The sequence below is a fragment of the Orycteropus afer genome, unplaced genomic scaffold, assembly GCF_000298275.1.
Source record: "Orycteropus afer afer isolate SDZICR_OR568_19922 unplaced genomic scaffold, OryAfe1.0 scaffold00349, whole genome shotgun sequence".
Taxonomy (NCBI): Eukaryota; Metazoa; Chordata; class Mammalia; order Tubulidentata; family Orycteropodidae; genus Orycteropus; species Orycteropus afer.
The window spans coordinates 2,774,564-2,787,475 of NW_006921936.1; the positions used below are offsets into that span (position 1 = coordinate 2,774,564).

General features: G+C 34.4%; 1 protein-coding gene across 1 annotated transcript in view; it reads right to left on the minus strand.

Annotated features, from left to right (window-relative positions):
- The window catches only part of MGAT4C (MGAT4 family member C), a 22,739-nt gene extending 14,134 nt beyond the window's left edge, over positions 1 to 8,605 (minus strand). Inside the window, exon 1 of the mRNA XM_007952580.2 lies at positions 8,459 to 8,605. Coding sequence (XP_007950771.1) covers positions 8,459 to 8,605 — 147 coding nt within the window. The remainder of the gene's footprint in view (positions 1 to 8,458) is intronic.
- Positions 8,606 to 12,912: the final 4,307 nt, after the last annotated feature.

Here is a 12,912-nt window from a genome sequence, read left to right on the forward strand (position 1 = left end):
GCAAATTCTTCTGCTAGTTGGGATTTTGTCCACTTCTATATCCTTCCCTTCAAGGCTCAGGGGTCAGGATTATCTTCTGTGTCTGTGTTAATTGGTTTCCCTTTTCTTTGTTGAAGAGGATCTGTGCAGTCTTTCTGCCTAGCCCGCCTTCTTGCTGGATCTCCCCCCTTCTCTCTTTTTAATGATTTTATACTATCTTCATATGTGATGTTCTGAGATCATACCACAATTCCTCTGGTCATTGGCTATTGGTGTTCAATGCCTGAAATCTATTCTTCAGATAGTCTCTAAATTCAGGTATGATATAATCTTGTGGGCTTGTTCTCATTTTCCTCAGCTTCATCGTGAACTCTGTTATGAGTAATTGATGTTTTGCTCCACAATCAGCTTCTGGCTTGTATTAGCTGATGGTATTGAGCTCCTCTATCACCTCTTCCCACACATATATTTAACTTGATTCCTGTGTATTCCATCTGGTGAGGTCCACATATATAATCATTGTTTATGTTGTTGAAATAAGGTGTTTGCAATAAATAAGTGGTTGGCCTTACAAAATTTGATCATGCACTCTCAAGCTTCTTTTGTTTTACCAAGGCCATATTTTCTAACCACACATTTTCTTGGTTACCAACATTCACATTCAAATCACCAGTAATTATCAATCCATTTTGGTTGCATGTGTGGCCAATGTCAGATTGCAGAGGTTTGTAGAAATTTCAATTTCTTCATCTTTGGCCTTGATGGTTGGTGCATAAATTTGAATAATAGTCATATTAACTGGTATTCTAAGGGTATTTCTTACCAAATCCCACATATCTGAGTTATATTAAGTTATTTACTATTTGTAATGCACTGCCAAAGACAAGACCGTATATAATGTCTGTCAACATGATAGTTTAAAAATGATTAGGAAGATATGGCTCTGGACATGATAATTGGATTCTGAATCATTTAAATTTTGTTGTTGTTGTTATGTGCTGTCAAGTTGTCTCCGATTCATAGAGACTTTATATACAACAGAACGAAACACTGCTTGGTCCTGTGCCAGCCTCACAATCTCTACTCTACCTGACCCCATCGCTGCAGCCACCATCTCAATCCACCTTGTTGAGAGCTTCCCCTCTTTCATTGACCCTCCACTTTACCAAGCATGACATCCTTCTCCAGAGAATGGTCCCTTCTGACAAGATGACCAAAGTAGATGAGACAAAGTCTTGCCATTCTAGTTTCCAATGGGCATTCTGGCTGCACTTCTTCCAGAACACATTTGTTAGTTCTTTTAGCAGCCCATGGTACTTTCAACATTCTTTGCCAACACCACAACTAAAAAGCATCCATTCTCCTTTGGTCTTCCTTATTCATTGTCCAGCTCTCACCCATGTATGAGGTTATTGAAAATACCATGGCTTAGGTTAGGCACATCTTAGCCTTCAAGGAGATGTCTTTGCTCTTCAGCACTAGAAAGAGGTCTTTTCAACAGATTTGCATAATGCAATACATCTTTTGATGTCCTGACTGCTGCTTCCATTGGTGTTGATTGTACAACCAGGTAATATGAAGCCTTTGACAACTTCAATCCTTTCTCCATTTATCATGCTGCTGCTTATTGGCCTAGTTGTGAGGATTTTTGTTTTCTTTATATTGAGATGTAATCCATACTGCAAACTGTAGTCTTTAATTTTCATCAGTAAGTGCACCAAATCACCCTCACTTTCAGCAAGCAATTTTGTGTCATCTGAATAATTTATTAATCATGAATTTTTAATCAACCACTTATATGAACATGGTCATCAAAAGCCATTGAGAATGGTCCTTAAGACATGACAGATTTTTTTGTGTTTTTGTTTTAAAGTGTTTCTTAGATGTCTCAATTAGGATATATTTGTTTGAAATCTAAAAAAAAATATGCTTAGGCCATTCATTCATCTTTCCAATGAGAATATATTTTCTGCGTATCTATGAGTTGCTCAGTTAGAGGTGAAGTCTTGTCCTTCTATATATAAGATACTTTATATCTGTTTGGCAGTATAGTTAATGTCATTAAATTTTGGGGATGGTTTACATTCAAGAAAACATTCACATTCGGGTTAAAATATACTTTCATTATATTCATTGCTGCTTTATTGTTTCTTTTATGTGTATTCAGTGGTAAATATGATTATATAATCATAATCTGGTCAAACTATTATTAGTTATGTGTTATTAGTGAAATGATAACTTATTGGGCTTATGTATACAATTTAGTATCTTTGATAACATATGAATTTGAGCACCTAATCAGAAAAAAATATTCCTCTTTTGGTAACATGTGTACTCTATTGTGTGGTGATATGTAGATCAATGTCTACTATTGGCTATAGACTGTTAAGCATATATGAGCTTTTAAAACTATAGAGAAAATGAGGGAGTTACATACTTTGTTCTTGACATTATTTGGTGATGGTTAATAAAACTTTAATTAAACTTCTACTCTGAAATATTATAAAGGACTCAGATACAAATTTTACTTCCATAATAACATTCAATACTTTGCATCAAACTCAGTGCAAAGGAAAAAAGATGAACAACTCAAACTTAAATCTATGGCCACATTGGAATTCTTTTTAGGATAAACATTAATTGAGATTGGTATACATGACTGGGGAATTACAAGAGCTTTCCAAATGGTCCTTGCTAAACAAAGATCCATTCTGAACATCTTTTTAGTATATTCAATCAGATTTATGAACTTATGTTTGGTTCTTATATGTGTCATTTCTACTTAATTGCTTGCTCATTTGGAAATGGAAAAACATTACCCAACAATTTCACTGTTAGGTATATACTCAAAAGAGTTGAAAACAGAGACTCACAAAGACACATGTGCACCAATGTTTATAGTAGTGTTACTCATAATAGCTAAGAGGTAGAAACCCAAGGACCCAATAACAGATCGATAGATAAACAAATCATCATATATACACACAATAAAGTGTTATTTAGGTATAAAGAAAAATGAAGTTCAGATACATGCCACCACATAGATGAGTCTTAAAAACACACTAAGTGAAATAAGTCAAACAAAATAGGACAGATATTGTATGATTCTACTTATATTAAATAACTTGGATAGGTAAATCAATCAAAACAAAACAATATTGGTGGTTATTAGGGAATGGAGGAAGAGGGAAGGGGAGGGAAAATCATCATAGTGCCCACTTAAAATTCATAATTTGTATTTTTATGAATTATTATATATTTTTGAAGTTTTTAAAGTTATCCTAACTTAATAAAAAGATTAAATAAAAAATTTAAAAAGTGAGTAAAACTAAAGGTAATGTTAGAGGTACATTTATATGTGGTAAAACATATGCATAAAAGTTTAGAAATGATGAACAGATAATTTAGGAGAGTCGTCATTCTGTGGTATATGAGTATGAATGAACTCATATTTCATTAAGTTTAATAATGCTCCAGTTTTAAAATGGTTACAGGAGATTTTTATCTTTGTTTTATTATATATCTAAAGTGTCTATATGCTTAAATTAGAAAATATTTTTTATAATTTGTTGTTGTTGTTGTTAATTATACACAATTAAACTTTAAAGCACATGCCACAAATATACCCATTGACAAAAATTCATCATACTTTCTAACAAAGCAAGCTATGAATCAGTATGTTGTTGTTAGTTGCCGTCAAGTGGATTCTGACTCAACAGTGACCCTATGCGTTACAAAGCAAAATTTTTCACAGGTTTTCTTGAATGTAATCTTAACCTTTGGCCTGGAAATCTGCTTCTGAAAGGTTCCAGCCATGAAAATTCAGTGGAGCACAGTTCTGCTCTGACACATGGGGTCATGAGTAGGAATCGACTGGCTGGCACCTAACGCCATCAACAATCTGAACTGAAGCAGCTCACCAGGTCTTTTCTTCCATAGTGCCATTGGATGGGTTCCAACTGCTACCCTTTAGGCTAACTGTTGAGTCAAAACTATTTGAGTCAAAACTATTTGAGTCAAAACTATTTGTAAACATAACTCTTTTTTGAGGAAATAATAAAATATTTGTAAGTATATTATTTTTGAGAGTATACTCATGGGCATTCAGTCATACTCATAACAATGCTATAGAACACAGTAGAACTACTCTATAAGGTTCCCAAAGCTCTAATCTTTACCAAAGGAGTGCTGATGGTGCAGTGGTTAAGCGCTTGGCTGCTAACTGAAAGATTATAGCCATAGAACTCCTATATGCCAGTTCTCTTCTGTCCTGTAAGATTATTATGAATCAGAATTGACTAGGTGGAAGAAGCAGGCTGACATGTCTTTCTCCTGCAGAGTAGCTGGTGGGTTCAAACTTTCATCCTTTTGGCTAGCAGGCAGCATTTAACCACTGTACTACCTGGACTCCTTTGGAAAATATATACATAAGCAGTTAGTTCTACAAAGAAAATATTATGAGCATTTTGTATTCTTTTTGAAAAAGTTTTGCTGCTTTCGTTTATATCTGTAATGATAACTCACCTTTTGTTTTGATTTAAAAAGTTATATACACAATTAATTTTGAATGTTAAACAAACTAACTGGGGTGTCCGATTATAATCAAATACTTTAGTGTTCACAGTCAATAGAGCCTAAGAAAATAACTATAACATTACAGTAGTCATCATAGTGAATTCACTTTACATTCTGTGGTGTTACTTCTTAAAGGAAATGGAGAATAGTGCATATCTCCTTAAGAATTCTATACCGAAAATGTAAAATAGACCTCTTGTGTATCAAGATGGAGTACATTGATCCTAACTGAAGGACATAACAGAACATAAAAAAAAATAGATCTTATAGGAAAGCATTTTATTAAATTCTCAAGAACAGACTTCTTTACACTTTTTGGCATAAATAAATAATGCAACTTTTACCTGAGTCAGCCTTGTTGGCTGCTTTCCAGAGGCATCTAACTGAACAGCCAGGCCGTCCCTGGATACCTTCTTTTTGTAGATACTATGCTGTGGTGCATTTCTCAGTAATAAGACAAAGCTTTATGACAATCATTTTCCAGATGGGAATGCAATTCAATGGACTAGCTATAGACTAAATATATACCCTAGTGACTACTTTGAAGATGCTCACAGCCCAGAGGCTAAGTTGATTGGGCATGCAGCGTCTCCTCTACTTATTTTGTCTTGTAATGGTATTTGTCTCTTACACTGAGCTCGGCCTCCCTTCCAACAGAAAGGCGGTTATGTCTCTAATACATAAGCAAATACAGTAAACCTGTTAAAATGCCCAGATTTCAGGCCACAAGTGGATTTTATAGCATACAGAGCAGAATAGAATGTGCTAAAGAAACTCCAGATGTCTTGCTACTCCTAGAGCGTCATTTGATTTTTCTGAATTGTATGATTTTACCAGGAAATAAGTGAGGTGCAAAAAGAAAGATCTACTAATGTCTATGCTTAGAAAACTGCATGTAATGTGGCATTCTGGAGGTAAGAAGGAAAATCAAGTCAGAAAAATACATACATGAAAAAGAAAACAAACAAGACAGTTTAAAAGAAACTGTATTATATGTTAGTGGGGAGCCAGTGTTCCATGAATACTATACAATTTTAGAAAAAGAATTTTAATGCAATTGACTAATCATGTTATCGTTTGGCATCAAGTAGATTCTGACTCATACCAGCTCTGGTGGCATGGTGCCTAAGGTACTTGACTGCTAACCAGAAGACTGGCAGTTCAAACCCACCAGCCACTCCTCGGAGGGAAGACGGGGCAATCTACTTCCGTAGTGATACTTCCTTGGAAACCCAAGAGGGGTCGCTATGAGTGGGAGTGACTTGATGGCACATAACAACAACAACAACAACAATGACGGAATAGATTTCCCCCACAGGATTTCCTAGATTCTAATCTCTATGGGAGGAGCTCTGGTAGCACAGTGCCTAAGGCATTTGACTGCTATCCAGAAGGCTGGCAGTTCAAACCCACCAAGCACTCCTCGGAAGGAAGGTTGGGCAATCTACTTCCATAGTGATACTGCCTCGGAAACCCAAGGAGGGGTCGCTATGAGTCGGGATCGACTCAATGGCACACAACAACAACAACAACAACAATCTCTATGGGGGCAGATTGCCAGGTCTTTGCTTCCTTGGAGTGACTGGTGGGTTTGAACTACAAACCTTTAGGTTAGCAGCCACACACTTTAACCATTGTGTCTGTAGGATTCTTTCAAATAATTATGAGTAATAGAATATTTCAAACCTTCATAAGTATTAAGCCTTGGAATAAAATGTTGCTCAAAAAACAACTTAGCTACTTAGAACGCATCATCTAATAAATAGTGAAAATTTATAATAATAAGGCACACCCTTTACACTATGCAACTCAGATCCACTAGGCAACTAAACCCACTGCTATGGAGTCATTCTGACTCATAGTGACCCTTAAGAACACAGTATGGTTTCAAAGACTAAATCTTTATGGAAACAGACTGCCTTGTCTTTCTCCCATGAAACAGCTATAGGTTCCAACTGCCTGCCTTTTGGTTAGCAGAATGCTTAAAGTACTATAACACTAGAGTGTGTTTACGTTTAGATAAGACTTTGTAAAAATTCACAAAACAAGGCAAATTGATTTTGATCTTCTTATGGATACATTACTACTTTTTACACATTTTAACATGAATTTGAAAGGGTTCTATTCTAGAAAGATATATGGATGTTTCTTTTAAATCATGGTCATCTATTTGTTGAAAGTTAAAGATTAAAATTGCACTGGATATTGTCTCATAAATGCAGCAACTCACTGAATACAAGAAGCAAGCTACATATATCATGTTTTTTTTGTTGTTGTTTTTTTAATTTAAAAGATGCAATTTAACATCATCTGCCAGTAGATAGCTGAAGGAAGGTTGGGCAGTCTACTTCTGTAGTGATATTGCCTTGGAGACCCAAAGAGGGGTCACTATGAATCGGATCTGACTCGACGGCAGTGAGTTTTGTTTTGGTTTTGGCCAGTAGACAGAAGAATAAATTTTTATTACAGAAGTGAATCATTAAACAAGAGCTCTATTTAGTTTATAATCTTTAATTCTGTTAAAAAAAAGCTAGATTGCAAGAGCTTTGTTCTCTTTTCCTTAAGTTTCATGTACCTAATAATCAAGGTTGAAAAATACATCCAAAATGTGTATCTTTAGTGAATTATTCCAGTTTGAGTTAGTTGCCTAAATGATGCTTAGTCTTGTTCTGACTTCTGTAGTGATTTCAGCCATTGTGAATTGATGGTGGATGGTGTCATGAAAGGTCCCTACAGTTGAATAAAAAAGGTTTAGACGGGCAAGGTCTAGAAATCAGGAAGAATTACACCATCAAAGAACAGAACTAAGGGAAATAAAAAGCTTTACAGAAGACTTCTAGAAAGAGCTGTACCAAAAACATAATATGGTTGGCCAATAGTATATAGAGTAGTATCTGGCAAAAAGTTGAGAGTCAATAAATCATGTTTAATTAATAAATAAAATGATTTTGGGAAATTTTTTTGTGGTCACTGTCAGATCCTCTATTGCTAAATATTTTGTTAAAACTTTTAAAATAATAATTGGAATTTACAGCATGCTTGAGTGATAGGAAGTGCTTTAAAGATTTCCATAAATATAAAAGTTTTGAGTTTCATAAATATGTGAATAAAAATAAGAATATAAAGATTATGAGTTTTTGAGATTTCATGAGCTGAATTCTGAGAGAAAAAAAAAAATCAGTAAATACTAACATCCATATTATTCTCATCAGACATGGTATAATGTCATAATTATAAAAATAATAGAAACTAACAAATTAATTTCTCACAATTAGACTAAATTCTTTTCTATATATCCATATTTCATTTAAAATTTATTTGTATTTAGTGTCTACTCAGTTTTTATTACTTATAACTACTGAGTAGTCTGCATGTCAATATTTTTATTTCTTGAGGCCTTTTAAGTGAATAAAATATTTAACATGGTGGCTATTTAGAGTTATTCAAAATACAAAAAAGTACCACAATTGAACTAAAATATATTCCCTTCTAAACAAAATAGCACAATCATTAAATATCATCAATAAGATACTGAAAATTTTGATGGTAATATAGATAGAAGATAAAGTAAGGAATAAAAGTTTTAAATTAAACTTTTTTGTACTTTTTATACTTCAAATTAAATCCAAAATGTTAATAGCTTTACGTATTAACTCACTAAGTTACTAATGTAATTACTAATATATTTGTAATTAGATACACATATTTGCATATAATATTAAAGATAACTGTGAAAATAAGTGAAAACAATTCAAATGATAATATATAAGAAATAGTAACAAAATAGAAAGAATACATGTAATAATTTTTCTCAAACAAAGTTAATCAATACCATAGGATTAAACTGAGTCCACTATTTGACTAAATCTAATTTATAACAAAATTAACAGATTCCAAAACTCACCAGAACATAGCTATCTTCAATGTACAAATTCATAAATAGAAGGAAAATGACAAGAACTCCCAAAAATGACACTGTAGAACGTTTTCGCAAGCATCTCATTTTATCCAGTATTTCAAAAATATGTTTCATTTGATGAAGCTTAAACATTCTCTTCTGTGGAAAAGAGGGACAGAATCACAGTTAATTTCAGATGCAATTAGCTTCTAATCATATATAGTAAAAGTTTCTCCTTCATACAGGAGAATCCTTTAAATGTTTAAACTGAATTTATTTCCAATTTCACACATAAAGTACAGATTATAAATACTTTAACATACAGTCAGCACAATGTTTTATATGGATGTGTAGTAAAATGGAAAAACACATCTCCATTCTGTCTGAAGAAGTGAACATTGGAAACAATAATCTGAGTGAAACAGGTCTATTATTAGAAACTAGGTGATAATTTGAGTGGAAAATCAGAAAAATCAACTGTCATCTGGAGATACAGCATTATTGAATATAGTATTTCACAAGTGCTGTCTTGACCCATTTTGAAAACACGTCCATAAAAAATTATTAATTCTCTTTCCCAGGCCTTTTGCTAAACTCAACTACTTTCCCAGGCTCCAGCACTCCTGGGTTACAGTACAGACACAACCAACTACCAGAGGCCCACAGATAGCTTTTACTATGTAGAGTGCCTTCTTCCTTGGACATGGGAATTTTTCAGAATGCCCTACTCCCAGGCCTCATTAAACCTAGCTCATGCCACCCTCTTGAGATGCATAAGACACCTCTTACAGTTTCAGCTTGCTGTTGTCCTGTCCCCATGGATAACCCATTGTGTGGCCCTGAATGACAACCTTCTCTAGTTTGGAGCTGTAAGTAACAAAAGTTCTACCTTTCAGCTATGTGAGTGTCTTATATTGTGTCCTGACATCTAAAGATCCTATAATCAGACCCAGTATCTTACAATTATGAAATAACACCTGTTGTTGTTGTTATGGGCTGTCGAATCGGACCCGACTCATAGTGACCCCTCCTTGGGTTTCCGAGGCAGTATCACTACGGAAGTAGATTGCCCAACCTTCCTTCTGAGGAGTGGCTGGTGGGTTTGAACTGCCAGCTTTCTGGTTATCAGTCAAGTGCCTTAGACACTGTGCTACCAGAGCTCCTGAAATAATACCTATCTCCTCATATAAAAATGTAGTGATAATGGAAGAAACCAGAAGTGTGGGCCTACTCTGGCACTGAAAATGATTCCTTGGTGGGAATCTGAGAAGATTGAGAGTCACAATGTAATCCCTGGGCTCTTGGGTTACAAAAATGCAAATGAACACGTCAGATCTAACTTTGTCTATTATCCGAGTTCAATAAGACTGTGTATGCTTTATAACTTAAGTGAGAAGTAAGGGCAAGGTAATTTGTTAAATTTATTCTTTAATAGATTGAAATATTTCATAACAGATAAAGAAAAAATATTTAGTATTATTTAAGAAGTGTAGCAGAAAATTATGCTGAAACTGACAGCACTTAAAAGACCAGTAGCAAAACAGGATAATTATTGGTTTGTGCCAACGGAGCCACAGACAGACATAATCCGATCTGTACAGAACCAGAATACAAATATGCTGCAAAGTTTTAGAAACCATGCAGTTTTGTAACATATTTCTTTGACCTGTTGGATCATCTGTTTATCTTGATCACTTCACACATATGCCTGTATATGTATAGAAATAAATGTTCTTTCTGTCATCAGAATATTATGAATATTTATTATTTATCTTAAATCATTGCTCAGAGAGGCAGAGAAAATATTAGTTGTACAAGTTCTTCATTACATTGCTTCTTTGGGAAGACACAGTGTGGGAATTTGTGTGCTAGTTTTCATCAACTCAAGAAATATGCTCATTTATTAAAGAATTGATGCTGATACGAAGTGACAAGTGAATTATTACACTATGGGGCTGGTGACTTAGAGTGCATATGCTTGTGTATGTTATTACTAATTCTTCTTATTTCTGAAATGTTACTTGGAGTGTATGTCACAAACCACAGAATGTTAATGAGTTCAATTCTTTCTCTCCAGCTCTGCAGGGTAAAATCATACCCCCATAATGCAAATTAATCTATATGACTTTATTAAAAAAAAAAAAAAAACAAAAAAAAACAAACTTTTGCTTTTGGGTTTATTCTGCCTTGTAGTAACCCTATGGAATAAATGAAACTGCCTGGTAGGTTTCCCAAGGCTGTATCTTTCCAGAAGCAGACTGCTACACTTTTTGGCTCTATAACGGAGTGGAAACAAAGAAAGCAAAATTCCTACACATCTGAATGACTGTGGCTACATAAATTTCACTCAAGGCCCTAACCTATAACTTGTATTTTATTTATTATTCTATTAAAAAACCAACATTTAGAATACTGAAGTCAATTACCTTCCTACATGGTCTTGTATTCAACACTTAACCTCACATCAGAGAAGATATGTAAGGATTCTTGCAGTCAACTGTTCATCTCTCTGACATGTGCCACTGTGTGTATCTGACTTGTTTGGCTTGCCTTTTTTAATGCTTGCCCAATATTTCACTTTGTGGAAGGCTGCACATGCCCTTAGGGCAGCATTCAATACTTTCTGATGAAAAGAAAGAAAGATGCTGACTCAGCAAAGCTTCAGGAAATCACAAAAATGAAAAGGGTTTTACGAAATGTGATTGTTATCACATTTTGCACAGAATATTCAGATATGAATAGGAGTACGGTAATGTTTTTTACATATAAGATTTCTTTTACAGTCCCAAGTTTCACTGTCCATTTCTAGCTATGAATGGTAGCAAACAGTAAACTTACAGCAGTTAGACTATTCCATAGGGTTCACATTGATGCCCAGCAAGGTGTATTTTCTGATTCACTTTAAGGTTCCAGGCAAACAAAGAATGCATAGTATTGACAAGATGGAGGTTTCCTGTCATTGACTATAAAAATAGTAAAACTTGAGAGGAGGATTGGGAGGAACAAACACACAATTTCAACCTGAAGCAAAGACAAGAAATGTTGTACTTTCTTTATCAACTTCCCTTTTAGACTATCAGTCTCATTGATTTTGAGTTTCTTTCTAGTGAGCTGAAAAAGGTCCCATTTAGACTGAAATCAATAGGAGCAAACACTGAAACTAACTACCTTAGCAAGATTATAGGAGTCAGTGCTAAGGAAAATTATAGCTATGAAACCTATTTTGAGTTGTGATGAGGAAGAAATGATGATGATGATGATAACCAACTCCTGCAAAGGAATTAGTTATCAAATATATATGAAATATATTTTGTTAAATCCACTAAAAAAACTCATAAAGTAGGTAAAAATGTTTTTATGATTATTCACATACTACAAAAATAAGCTAGAGCTCAGATTAGTTCAGTAATGTGCCCAATTACCATATAGAGCTGGTATACTTTATAGGTATGATAAAGAGTTGTTAGGATTTAAAAATAGATTTCCTTTCTAAATCCTTGACATTTGCAGATAGAAATCTTCTTTTGTTTCTAGTCTACTCAAAGAGTTATCCGGGGGTTATAAAAATTAGGTGCTTTCAAGTCAGGTTAAAATTTGCTTGAATAAATACTATTGGAGAACATTAATGTTTCTATCATTAATATAAATAGTTTTATAATATAAATAGAAAATACCCAGAAGACTATATTTTTCCCAAATGAATGGTGTTATAGGTTGAATTTTGTCTCAAAAAAAGATATGTTGAAGTCTTATACCTTTCAATGTGACATGTTTGGAAAAAGAGTCTTTGTTGGTGTTTGTTGTTGTTCTTAGGTGCCGATGAGTTGTCTCCAACTCATAGTGACCCTATGCACAGCAGAATAAAACACTGCCTTGTCCTGTGCCAGGCTCACAATCCCTGCTATACCTGAGCCCTTTGCTGTGGCCATTGTGTCAATCCATCTCATTGAGGGCCTTCCCCTTTTTTGTTGATCCTCCACTTTACCAAGCATGATATCCATCTCCAGGGAATGGTTCCTTCTGACAATGTGACCAAAGTAGCTCCGTACAGGTTCCTCATGAGTACAATTAAGTGTTCTGGAATTCCCATATTTCTCAATGTGATCCATAATTTGTTATGATCCACACACTCATATGCTTTTTCAAAGTCAATAAAACATGAGTAAACATCTTTCTGGTATTCTTTGCTTTCAGCTAAGATTCATCAGACATCAGCAATGATATCCCTTGTTCCACATCCTCTTCTGAATCCAGCTTGAATTTCCAGAAGCTTTCTGTCAATATTCTGCTTCAACAGTTTTTGAGTTATCTTCAGTAAGATTTTACTTTCATGTGATATTAATGTTATTGTTTGATAATTTCTTATTGTTTCCCACGTTCTGTGGGATCACCTTTCTTTGGAATGGGTACCCATATGGATCTGTTCTAGTCAGTTGACCAGGTATCTGTCTTGCAAATCT